Source organism: Gracilinanus agilis, chromosome 2 (assembly GCF_016433145.1).
Source record: "Gracilinanus agilis isolate LMUSP501 chromosome 2, AgileGrace, whole genome shotgun sequence".
Taxonomy (NCBI): Eukaryota; Metazoa; Chordata; class Mammalia; order Didelphimorphia; family Didelphidae; genus Gracilinanus; species Gracilinanus agilis.
In genome coordinates, this window is record NC_058131.1 from 607,845,351 (window position 1) to 607,859,332 (window position 13,982).

The 13,982-nt window shown below is 35.5% G+C and overlaps 1 protein-coding gene across 1 annotated transcript in view; it reads right to left on the bottom strand.

The window, feature by feature from the left end:
- Window positions 1–314: 314 nt before the first annotated feature.
- Window positions 315–13,982, bottom strand: part of ADAMTSL3 (ADAMTS like 3) — a 616,185-nt gene continuing 602,517 nt past the window's right edge. Inside the window, exons 27-28 of the mRNA XM_044660156.1 lie at window positions 1,941–2,155; window positions 315–421 (exon numbers count right to left, since the gene is read on the bottom strand). Of these exons, the coding sequence (XP_044516091.1) occupies window positions 315–421; window positions 1,941–2,155 (322 nt within the window). The remainder of the gene's footprint in view (window positions 422–1,940; window positions 2,156–13,982) is intronic.

The following is a 13,982-nucleotide window of genomic DNA, read 5'->3' on the forward strand; positions in this document are numbered from 1 at the left end:
CATCTATTATAAGATGGGGATTAGAGATGGGGAGCAAGCATCCTCTGTCCAATCAGGTACAGATGTCAGATGAGGCATGGAACCTCTGTGAGGAAGAAAGGATTTATGGCAAGGGATCTAGGGAAGTCACACACAGAGTCCCAGGCAGAAGAAATGAAGAAGAGGGTTGAGGGCTTGCTCTAAAGAGGAAAAGAANTCAACATCCATTTTGCTTTTAAGCTTGGAGTCCTACATTGAATACATACTTTGGAACCAGCTACATGCAAAGAACTTCTCCTTCCTCTTCATAGCAGCACCATGAACTCTGCACAGAGCTATGCTTCTTGACAAGACTGGCAACACCTTTGTTTGTAGAGATCTATTGAACACAAGTTTAGATGCTTTACAAACGTACAATAGTGAGTTGTGTCCTTGCATTCTCCTGAAACAATAATAATTGATTAATTAGTTGGATTTATTAACTATTTTATTTCATTTTGAGACATGACCTATGTTTTCATCAGCATCAGGAATTATCAATGTTGAAACTCTCCTTAAGGAAGAAGATGGGCAATAACTCATTTAAGTATTAATTGTCTAGGAAATCTAGAGGCTGAATGACCTACTTAGGGTCATTACAATTAGTATGTGTCAGAGAAAAACTTAAATATAGGTCTTTTATTCTATCATATTGTCTCTTACTTTGGTGAATATTGTTTTATATATTTTTAGGAATATTTATTTTCATAAACAATGTTTTAATTGTAATTTAATTAATAAAAGTTATTAAATAAACTTATTTAAAATTAATAAAGTTAAATAATTTATTATTATATATGAATATAATATATACACATATAGTAAATATAATATAATATATTTAATTAAATAAATCTAACTAAAAAGATATTTGATAGGCAGTACAATAGATGCTGGAGTTGATTTCAGAGAGATCCGCCTTCAAGATCTGCCTCTGACACATTCTGATTGTGATCCTGGGTAAATCTCAGTGCTCTAGGCAAATCTCTATACATTTCAGAGAAGGTGTGGACCTCCATTGGCTGAGGCAGTATCCTAACATGAGAATTCCTTATGTCAATGAAATCACAAATCTTGTCCATATATTCCTATTTGTGCCCCTATATGCATTAAGTAATATATTTTATTATTAAATAATAAATGCATAATCGATGAATTAACCAGAAATTAAAAACTCTAATTCTAAAAGTTTGTATTTCTAAGAGAAGGCTCAACTAGTCATAGAATAAACATAATAAAGTCTCTAGTTATAAGTCCATTATTGACATAGTGATCATTGGTAAAAACTTTGTCAGTACTTTGTCTTTTCAGTGATCTGAATTCCAGACTCATTTGGGTAAAAAAAGATTATTACTTCTTTGGTTGCTGCACAGAACAGTTATTTATGGTGGCATTTGCAGCAGTCTCTTTAAAAGCTGAAGCACCTTCCTGGAAGGGTTGGAAAAGTTGGTTTTCAGAAAATCTTGCCATTGCTGATAGCAAAACCAAATATCATAGTCATGCTAGCAAAACAAGACATTTCTTGGGGGATTTTTCTTTTTGGAGGATTTTTTTCTCCAAAGACTTTGAAGTCTGGCCTGTAGTCAAAATAGTCCTCTTATGTTTTATGGAGGGAAAACAAATCAATAGGTGGATATAAAAGACACAAAGCAGATGGAAGATAACCTTAGAGGAGAAGGCTCAAGTAGCTTTAAGGTGTATTATACATTATCTTGGATATACCTAATAGAGAAAAAGCAATACCTTCTAACAAGTCACTCAAATCACCTTTAATCCAAAAAGCCAACTACCATAATAACCATATAGTAGCAAGTAAGATTCAAATGCAGAATGACTTAACAACTAGTCCAGTGCTCTCCACGCTCACTACACCTTGCTTTGAAGCTCCCCAAATGAGGATTGTACTTAAAATGGGTACATACTACCACAGGAAGTGACATTGCAGTGCTTCCAGCTCACTGGCCTTTGTCTAGAACCACAGTGGTGAACCGCCACCGGTTGGCCACTCTTTCGGTGCACACATTCCACTTTCCGGGATTGAAACCCATTGCCACAGGCTGCTGTGCAGGGCCTCCAAGGGCCAGTGCGCCAATACACATCGCATGGCTCAGAGGAGCAGTTTCTCCTCATGTTGGATCTAGAGGGGAAAAAAAGTAGGAGAATTAGGAAAGTTTGGTGGAGGAGGAAGGGTGAGTACTTTTGGGAATAATTTTTTACTTTCAAACTACTCAGTAATCCAGACATTTACCTACCCCTGCTGATTTTTTTAAAGTAGTAATAATAACTCAAGAATTTAACTGAAATTTGTCTTGGTGCTGCCTATGAAAGTAAGGTTTCAATAAAGAAATGAAATTTTCAGGGGAGTGCTTACCCTACTCAAGGAAGCAAAATCTTGTTTTCAAATGCCCTGCACTTACCAAATTCTACATATTTCACCTCCAGTTTTCTCAGATAAATCAGAGACTTGGTGTCAAAGTCTTTGCATTGGAGATAAAAGTCCATAGACAAGTGGACACTGTTTTGGGGAATACGTTGAATTCCTGAATTTGTATTTTATTATAGCTTTTATTTTTATTTTATTAGAACATTTGATCCTCCCCTTTTCTTATTTCTTGTACTTAAGGTACAAATAATCAATATTAATCTTTTTTGATTTTGCAGTATTATGAGTTAAAATATGTGTGTATATATTTTCTGTAATATTAATGCATACCCAAAAGCTTTAGACTATGGAAACCTGCCATTGAATGATAAATATTGTGGGACAGTGATAAATGTTTGTGTCTGATTCCAGAAGAAGGGAACAAAAGAGCCACTGCAGTGCCAAGGTGAGCACAAAGTGCCTACAAGCACAAGTCAAAAAGACCAAACCAAGTCAAAGGAATGAGGAATCTAAAGTAACAAAAATATCTAAGATTCCAAGGAAGAAAAGATGGACTGAGGTAAGGAGGGCAAAACAAAATAAGCTTAATGAACTTATTGGGAATGGAACATCAACTGCATCTATTATAAGATGGGGATTAGAGATGGGGAGCAAGCATCCTCTGTCCAATCAGGTACAGATGTCAGATGAGGCATGGAACCTCTGTGAGGAAGAAAGGATTTATGGCAAGGGATCTAGGGAAGTCACACACAGAGTCCCAGGCAGAAGAAATGAAGAAGAGGGTTGAGGGCTTGCTCTAAAGAGGAAAAGAAGATGTCTACTATCTTCTCCACTGGTTTCCATGAGACTATACTATCCTCTTTCTCTTTTTTACACTCAATTGCCCTGTTTTTTCCACTAGGTCTTTTTCTCTTCTCATCCTTTCTCTATAGGATTTCCCCAAGGTCCTATGTCTAATGCTTGTTTTTCCTTCCAAGCATTCTACTTTGGCAATCCCATTGATTCCCTCAGTTTCATCCATTACCCTTTTATATGGATGGCATATGGATCTCTCTCTTCAGTCCCAATGTTTCTTGTCTCCCATCTTGTCCTACCTCTCATTTCCAACTTTAGTTGAGAATAAAGTCTCAAACTAGGCTTTTATTTGCCTCAGATCGACTTCTATCTTCTTGCTCTCAATGATATCAATAACAATCAATCACTATATATTTATCAACTTCTTACTATATGTGAAGCACTGGACTGGGCTATTTGGTTGAGAATACAAAAAAATGCTCTTAAGGAGTTTACATTCTAAAAGAGGAGGCAACATGTAAATAAATAGTAGGTATATACAAACGAATGGAGTAAATCAGTGATGTCAAAATCAAATAGAAATGGATCTTTGTGGGCCCCATTTAAAAAAAAAATATATATATATATATATTGGGGTTATACATGCATTATTACATAAATATATTTCCATATTATTTATTTTTGAATGAGAATAATCTTATAAAACCAAAATATATACCCAAATAAACAAGTGATAAAGCATATGTTTTCACCTGCATTCCTACTCCAATAGTTCTTTCTGTGGAGTTGAATAGCATTCTTTGTCTTAAATCCCTCAGAATTGTCCTGAATCATTGTATTGCTGTTAGTAGCAAAATCTACCACATTTGATTGTCCTCTGGGCCTCATTTTAACTGAGAAAACCACAAAATAACTATCTAGGTTGTATAGTATTTTTATTTATTTGTTAAACATTTCCCAATTATATTTTAATCTAGTTTGGGCTCTGTTTATGAATTGTGTGGGTGGCTTGGCCTTGAGTTGATTTCCGTTTATTAGATGGGGGGTAGCCTTAGTGGTTTTACCAGCTTTAAGGCTTACTATAAGTCATGTTGATGACTTACAAATAAAAAAGGAACTCTTTTTTATCTATTTGTTCTCAGGTGAAAAACAGAATGGCCTTCTAAGTACTATAGTAGACTTTATGTTTCCATTACTTTTTTTTTAAATTTTACTTTCTATCTTAGAATCAATAGTAAGTATAGGTTACAAGGAAGAAGAGTGATAAAAGCTAGGCAGTTTGGGTTAAGTGACTTGCCCAGGATCCCATAGCTAGAAAGTATCTGAGGCCAGATTTGAACCTGGGATCTTGTCTCTTTCTTTTAAGATTTTCATTAGAATTAATTTTTAGAATTAGAATTATTAGAATATTTTAATATTCTACTTTTTCTTTTAAGAATATAAGACAATGTGGTGGGGAAAGGGAAAGGTACTAGACCTGGAGAGAGAGAGAGTTAGAATCTAAAACCTGTGATTTGACTTCCTTGATGCATGATCCAGGGCAAATTGTCTCCCTTCCATCTCTGAATCTATAATGCTGCGAACAAAAACTTATTAGATAAAGTGATCAGAAAAAAATGTTACTTAATATGTCTTCTTTGGTGAGTATAACTGCTTTTAAACACACATATACATGCATGCATGTTCACATGTCCACACATACTCAAACATGTTTCTCTTTGAATTGACAAAGCAGATAAATGATTAATTTCTGAGTGGTGATAATTATGCATTCATAAAAATAGCTAATGTTTATATTTGTTGTTGAGTTGTTTCAATTGTGCCTAACTCTTTGTGTCCACATTTGAGGTTTTCTTGGCAAAGACGATTGGTTGGCCATTTCCTTTTATAGCATTTTATAGATGAGGAACCAAGGCAAAAAGGATGAACATGCCCAGGGAAACACAGCTGCCAAGTGTCTCAGGCCAGATTTGAACTCAGGAAAATGAGTGTCCCTAACTTTAAGCCTTGCACTCTATCCACTGGGTGATCCAGTTGCTTAGCCTTACTTAAAGCCTAGTCAAAACTAATACTTGTAATGGGATGCTATCTGTTTCAATCATGATAGTGAAAGGCCTTGAGATCATGTCATATGAAGATGAACAGAAGGAATCGAGCATGTCTGGCTTGGTGGAGATAGGAGGGACCATGGAAACTGCCTTTTAACCTCTGAAGAACTGTTATATAGAAGAAAGATTAGACATTCTCTGGCCACAAATAGCAGATTCAGGAACAATGGTAAAGAGGAAATATATGTATAAGATAGGGAAAACTTCCTAATAATTAGAGGTATCCCAAAATGAAAAGGAAGGCACCGAGAGGTAGTAGATTGCCCCTCATAAGCAGAAGTTGCAGGACCACTTGTCAGAGATGTCATGGAAGGGGAGACTAAGACACTAAAATGTGAAGTGAGTTGCCCAGAGCCATCCCAAGCCTCAGCATCTTTGATGAGATCTGAACTCAATGTTCCTGGTTTCAGGTTTAGTGCCTCATCCGCTCTACTGAGCTGTGTCTATAGTGTAGTTTGAATTTGATGGCCACAGAGTTCTTTTCCAACTTGAAGATTCTATGATTCAAAATCTTATCTGTGAGTGATGTTAATTATTTGTGGGCAGCTTTACTGTTAAGAGAAAAACTGAAATAACAATATTTTAATTTGAAAACACTTTTTTTTTCAAGAAGAAATATTTTCTGTTTCTTTATCTTCCAAATGGAAAATTATCTCTTTCTAATTAGAAAAAGAGATCTTGGTATTTTGCACCAGAGGGTACAGATCCCCTATGGGGTTGTAATTTTTCTCTGTCTACTTCAGCCTTGTGATGAGAGAGGATGTGACAGAGTCAGAGGGGCCCACAACATCAGGAGGCCATACTTTGGCTCTCTTTAGATGCTAGAAATGAACTAAGGCCGCCTTGCTGATATTCAAAGGTCAAAGAAATACAAACCCTGGAAGTAAGGTGAAATTCTCGGAATAAAAGTGGGAAATGTACTTCTTTAAGATTAAGTTGTAAAGTTTTCATTAAGTTATTAAGAGTGGAAATGCAAATCTAACTCTATAGCAAGACCTACTATTTTTACTGATGGGTACTTGGCTTGTAATTCAAACACATGTCACAAGGTGGTGCCTAGGATCTAATTTTGTATGCTCAGGGATCATTGGGGAGAGTAATAATTTGGTGAATTCAGATACATGATGGGTTCTTTTTTATTTTTTAAATTTGAATTACATCCTCTGGTCCAATAACAAAGTTGTATCCTAAGAATGAGATAGGTATTGGATCTTTTATTTCATTTGCAAGAGAACTCCCAGTGAAGAAATTTCTCCCTATTAATGTCAGTATCTAGATCTTTCTAAAACCTCTAGATCTCCTTAGCGTCACGAAAGATGAATGATTTGCTTAAAGTCACACACCTAGTCTATTTCAAAGGAGGCACTCAAATCCTGATATTCTAGATGTCAAGACCAGCTTTCTACCCACTACACTACACCTCCTCTTTGGATAACTAAAAGAAAAAAAGAAATTAAAGAAACATTCTGGGTTTTTTCTTAAGCATTTTCTTTATTTTTTAAAAAAATGAACAAATGCTAATCATTTCAATTGTTTTTTTTTTTTTTACTCAGAGAACACAGTTTAAAGAAATAAAATACTTACATAGACATTTCGTCCTTTTACTTGCTGAAATCATTTTTGTTTTAATTACTGCTTAAGTTTACTTTAACTGCTTCTTTCTACTTCCAAGCAAGCCTTTAACTGACTTTTTGGGATATTGCTTAATTAATGTTTCTAGGTGGCTTGTGAACTCTGCATTCCCCTTTCTTGCTTTGCTTACTTTGAAGCTTTGAACAATCGTGACTTGGCCTCAAAGCTCTCCACTTTTTGAGTCAGTTCAACTACGAAAAGCTTTAATCATCCTGTGCTTTCTAATCACAAAATCAAGATCCTATTTGCTTGAGTTTTGCTAATTGAAGAATTAGAACATTTGGAAGATGAAAGAGGCTCTTGAGGTCATTTAGCTCCACTTCCCAACCAGATGCAAGAATCCTTCAGATAAAACCTCTGACAGATGCTTGTCCATCCATCTCCACTCTCAAGGTAACACATTTGATGAGCAAGCAGCTTTCTACAGAGCTCTTTATCACTTTTATCACTACTTTTCTTACTATTCAACTTATAAAATTCTTTTATTTTTATTTGAATTGCCTCTTTTGGTCCAGTAATAAGGGCAAACATGCTGGTGGGGAATCACAAACTGTGGGTTTGAGTGGATGGGAACCCACAAAGTATGATGAATTTAAGGACCCAGTTGTGAGTTGAGGGAAGCCCCCAGCTGCTATACTAATGAGTTTCTTCTTGTTGGCATTTAATCATAATAGGCTTGTTCATTGAACGACTTTTGACTTCATCGAATATTGCTAGCTATTAAGAACACTGAGAACATTCTGATCCTTGACTCTGCCATCAATCCTATTGGCTATCCCTTCTAGTATCTTATTCAGTGCCAATGACACAATGCTACAAATTTCTATCCATCATCCTTTAATTGGTACTCTTCAGATAAATGCACAATTTTACTATGAATCTGCACATACTTCTTCAGCTCATCTGTTTGAGGGCAGTGGATCATAGTGGATCAACTATTTAGAGGAGATAATAAGGGTTAACATTTCTATAGTACTTTCAGGTTTGGAAAGTCTTTTGTATGTGTTATTTCATTTTAACTTTACAATAACTCTGAGAGGTTGGTACTATTATCATCCCCATTTTATAGATGATAGAACAGCCTCAGATAGGCTGAATGACTTGCTTAGGGTCATGCGGCTAGTGAATATTTGAGGTAAGAGTCAAACTCAGGTCTCCAAGTCTAACACTCTAGCCATTGTACTACCTACTTGCTCCAGCCCTAGCAGGGTCATTGGACTTGGACTTGGAGCCTTCCTCATCTCAGAACTTATTTCCTTGTATGGAGACTATCTCTATTCTGACTAGCATCAATCAACATTTATGAAATGCCTGCTATATACAAGATACTGTGTGCTAGAGGCTGGGGATACAAGACAAAAATGAAAGAGTTTCTGTTGTCAAAGAGCTTATATTCATTTACACAGACCATTCAGAAAAACAAAACCAAAACCAAAACCAAAACCAATGGCTTAGCCTTCTGTTATCAGCTCCCTAGGTAGAAGCTAACTTTGACACCAAGGATCCTGCTCAAGAAACAGGAGCATGTTCCTAGCCCCAGTCTCTTTCAGATACTGCATGTGGAACTCTATGTCTCAGGACTTCATGTAAAGGCAATGTAAAGTATAACACCTATTCCTTCCCTACTCCAAGGAGCCCATGAATAAGTTTAGCTGACTATGAACAATGGTAAGACAAAGGACAAAGGGTTTTGAAGATAGAATAGAATTAAATATTAAGAATTCAAAATACAAAATATAAACTTAGGCTCAAAATTGGTTTAAAATACTCATTAATAATGCTATTTTTCTGTTGTCTTTTTTTCACAGAGGCTGATAATCTAGGACCCACATTTGAACAATTTTATATAAATACGTTTTTGGACTCAGTTCACTTGGGTTGGATTGAAAACTTTGTATTTAAGTTCCTCAAAAACTGTGGATCCCCTGATGTATACAAATGGTACATATTTTGTAAACTGAGAGATGTTGGTGTGAATAAAGCTATTTGATGAGGTAAAAAAAACACTTGAGGGGCAGGACTGTAATTATTTTTTTCTTTGTCTCTGCAGTGCTTGGCAGAGTGCCTGGAATATATTAGGTGCTTAATAAATGCTTGATAATTAGATAAATACAGTACACAAGTATGTATGGTCAAATGTAAGCTCAAGATTGTGATGCGAAGAAGGGGGATGGTCTGAGAAAAGTGAAGGTCTCTTTGAGAAAACCACTTTAGCCTTTTCTATCCTGAGGCATCCAGACACCAGGGTTCTCTATGCTTGATCACTGCCATGCCCTTTTTTGTGTTCAGAGTATTTAGCTTTTAGTTCCAATTAAGAACCAAATACATGTTCAATGTACAAGGTATCTCCTATGCATCATTCCTTGCTTGAGATATAAAAAATGGCACTGAGTATAGTATTACCAATCCAAATACTCAACTATTCCACTGAACCAACTACAATGATGTGCTGATAAATATTGAACAATAGGCTTTCCAAAAAGCAGGACAAACTTGTTAAGTTTAAATCTGCATTATTAACATTTTCTCAGTCACTTTCATAAATCTAGAAATCAACAAGACAATAAATCAATCCCCGATTTGTAGCATTTGACTATCTGAGTTGTATGTGCTCCAACAAAAGATTAATAATTGGCTCTGAGGAGCCAGTTTGGTCTGGTTCCATCAGATCAACCCACTACTTTCTTGCAGAATGGAATGAGATGAAAAGCCTGATACTGCCTACCCCTATCAAAAGATTTTGGGAAATAGGCATCACAGCCAACTAGTGCTTCCTTCATCTCCCTATGATTCAGCTATTGCCTATTGAGGCTAAAAAAACAACAATATATTCTCCGCTACTCTTCCACTCTTTCACCCCTATCCATCTTATTCTTTACCCTTCCCATCCCGATCCCTATCTATCTCTGCCTTCCACCTTATTCCATTGTGCTTTCTGGAGCATAGTCATTCCAGTATTTAGTTAACAAGCTTTCCTTCATCTTATACTTCCTCATTCCACACTACTTCATGGAAACTTGGTTCCCTCCAAAAGACAAGACATTCCTGGTCACCCTCTGTATTTTTGGCTCCTTCTCTCATGCTTCCAAAAACTCTGGGCTAGGAAGAGAAGAAAACGTACTCTTGTCGTGAGAACTTGGAGAACCTTTCTCTGGCATTATCTCTCAGCAGCTTCTTCTTTGTCTAAATCATTCTTATTGCAGTCACAAACTGGCCTCTAGTTCATTCTCTAACCTCTCCAAGAAGTTTAGTACAGTGAGACTTTTTACACAACCGATACATTCCAAGACCTTTCATGTTAAGTTGAAAATCAGGCATAATAGTGAACCCCATTATTTTATAAGTATTTCTTATATGACATACCTAGACATTTTATGGCTTTTTTAGATTTATCAGAAGTATCCGCATCAATACTCTTGTACTTTGGGGCCATTAATAATAACTAAATAGTGTTAATGAAACAAAGAGAAGCACAACTCTGACATGGACATGACTTTTCATAGGCAATGTGGGAGCTAACATTTGGTGCAAAACAATAATAATTACTACAAACCATCTATTCTTAAGTTCTCTAATGCCAACCTTCCACTACTCCCTCTCAGCAGAACTCCAGACCCTATTTTACTGAGATAAATCCAACTGCTGTAAGGACACTGCAGCTTTTGATACTATTGGATATCTTTTCCCTCACTGATACTCCACTTTGGATCATAGTAGCATAACTTTCTCCTTGTTCTCTTACCTGCCTAACTATTACTTCTCAGTTTCCTATGGTTATTTTTTTAAATGATCACTTACTTATATACATAAAACATAATAGGTAAATAACAATAATGCAATATATATATATATATATATATATAAACTCTAATCTCTCTCCTTAGCTTCAGTTCCCACCTCACTTTGACTAGTCTGCTGAAATTCTCTACCTGAATGTCCCATCAAGTATCTCAAATTCATCATACTGGAAGCAGAATTCATTGTTGTTCCCTTATTCCATCCCTCCTTCAAAATTTCCTTTTTCTACTGAAGGCACATCAGTCCTTTCTAGTTACCTACATACCAAACTTTGAAGTCATTTTTGACTATTTCCTCTCCTTTAATGTCCATATCTAATGAAATGCCAATAATCTTTTAAAATATATCTCCAAAGTATTTCTCACATTCATCTTCTCTCTAGTCACATACGGACACCACCCTAGTTTTAGTCCTCATTACCTCTTGCCTAAACTTTCACCAAACACATTTTTTTTTCTTACGACCTCCTCATATACTGGGGCTTTAAACCATGCCTTGCTTTTTTGGTTTGCTCTTTCCAGTCTCGATGTCTTTCTTCTTATCTTTCCTTAGAAGAAAATGAAGACAAATACTTTTACCTTCTCCCTGTCATGTGAAGGCATCACGCCTTCCTTCTGAGAAAGAAATTATTTGAGGCACCTACGTTCTCTATCTCTATGCATGGATCTCATCCACACTATGATTATGGAAAGAGTTGTGAATTCGGTTCTATTTCCCCATGATTTCTTTGTTCTAACTTTCATCATGCCTTGGCCAGGATAAACTCATTGGCTTCAGCTTTGTCATTAACATTTCATCAATACCCTCAGGTGCTTCTGCCTCTCTCAATAGAACAAAAAAACTTTCTCCCACAGCTTTTCTTTATAGAGGTTAAAAATGCTAGATACTTCATTTATCACAAGTTGCTCTTCTTCCATTTTACTCCACCATCATCTTCATCATGCCTCTACTTGGGACCCTCTGGTACTCTCAGTTCCTTTTAGCTTCCTGTTGTACATGATCTTTCCATATTAGACTGTAAACTCTTTGAGGTCAGGGACTGTTTTTCCTTTTTTAATGTGTATCTTCTAACCAGTGTTGGGCAAACTACGGCCTGTGGGCCAGATGAAGCTCCCTGAAATGTTCTATCCCACCCCGCAGCATTATTCCTAATCTGACAAATACAATGAAACTTCGAAAGAGTTGCCTTAGAAAAGACTGAGAGATGAGTGTTTTCTTTCCTTTGGCCCCCTCTTTAAAAAGTTTGCCCATCACTGTGTGGCACATAGTAGGTACTTAATAGACATTTATCATATAATCAGAAGGAAAGAACCCATTTTATTTACTTCTTTCCCTCTTCCTTTTATGCCCTGTATCTGTAATAAACAGTAAATAGTATTTATTAACTGGTTTACCACAGCTTTATTTCTTGCATTTATTTTTAGAGTTGCTTTCTGACTGTTTCTTAAAGGGGAACTGACTTTCCCCTCTTTTCTTTGTTCAATTAAAAATGTCATTGATTTTTTTACATAGCTTAGATTTCTCTTTTTATTCCTCTTTCATCCTGCCAGAGAACCATGTCTTATAAAAATAATTAAAAAACACTTAAAAATGAAAAGGGAAAGAAGAGAAGTTTCAAGCAAAAACAATCAATAGAGTGAAACAAACAAAAAACCCAACAACCTGACATTACATGTAATGTCCCATAGCTATAGACTGCACCTCCTTTTTTTCTCGCTAACCTCTGCAAAAGAACAAGGTATCCTTATGTTTTTGGATCTGAACTTTTTCTTTATAATTTCAAAGCAATCATTTAAAACTATTTTGTGGTGGTTCTTTCAATTATATTTTTGTAGTTACTGTGTATATTGTTTTCCTACATCTGCTTACTTAATCAGTTCATGTAAATCTTTCCAAGCTTCTCTGTATTTTTATTACATCTTAGAAATATTCTGTTAAATAAATACACCACAATTTCTTTAGCTATTCCTCAGCTGGAGGGTATTGCCAAGTCAGAATATGTTTATTTTAATGACTGTTTGCATAATTCCAAACTATTTTAGAAAAGGTTATTATAGATATTATATGTACATATATATGTTTGTGTTTAGAAAGGTTATACTAATGCACAGCTACAGCAACAATGCCTTAATGTGCCTTTTTCTACAACCTCTCCAGAATTGCCTATTCTCATCCTCAGGGATATTTTGATTTGAATTTCTTATCATTAGTGATTTGGAGCATTCTTTCACATGGTTGTTAATTGCAATTCTTCATTTCAGAACGCTTCACTAATATCCTTTGACAATTTCTCTATTGAGAAACAAAATGATCTGTATAAATTGCCTTGAAATTATAGAGCATTGTGCAAACATTGTTTATAAGATAAGAGAATATTTCTAGTAGATTATTCCTATATGAATCAATACAATAGAAACCTGAACCTGAAAAACTAATAATCAAATGCTTGACAGTGGTTAGCTCATCATAATTCAATAATTTTTTTGGATCCATTGGATTTATCTTAATTTACTTTATCTCTGGCCAGCTTAAACAGTTTAACCAAGTTAAAAGAATTATACCACCAGGGCTATGAAAAATTTAGGTTTGATCTTCGGGGAAGAATCCTTCATTTATAGCTAATACTTATGTGTTTATTGTGTTTACCACACTGCTAAATATTCGTGCTCATCTGCTTTAATAAAAATTATATATTTTTGTAAAAACAAAAAAGAACAATGACTGATACTTTACATTGATGTCATTTACATCCTGGACTATCTCAGAAGTCAAAACTGCAGTAGTTATCCTACTTTGCCACTGGATGGCGACCACGTATTGGGTCTGCTTCATGTAGACATCAGTTTTAAAAGCTTTCCATAGTCACATTCTCATTAAGAAGAACTTTGTATCACTTGACCCCCATTGCCTACCCTTACCACTCTTCTGCCTTGGAACCAATACACAGTATTGACTCCAAGACAGAAGGTAATGGTTTAAAAACAAAAAAGAACTTTGTATTAGCAAAGCAGGAAATGCTGCAAATAGTTCTTAATATGTTATATATATATAATTACATTNATATATATATATATATATAAACTCTAATCTCTCTCCTTAGCTTCAGTTCCCACCTCACTTTGACTAGTCTGCTGAAATTCTCTACCTGAATGTCCCATCAAGTATCTCAAATTCATCATACTGGAAGCAGAATTCATTGTTGTTCCCTTATTCCATCCCTCCTTCAAAATTTCCTTTTTCTACTGAAG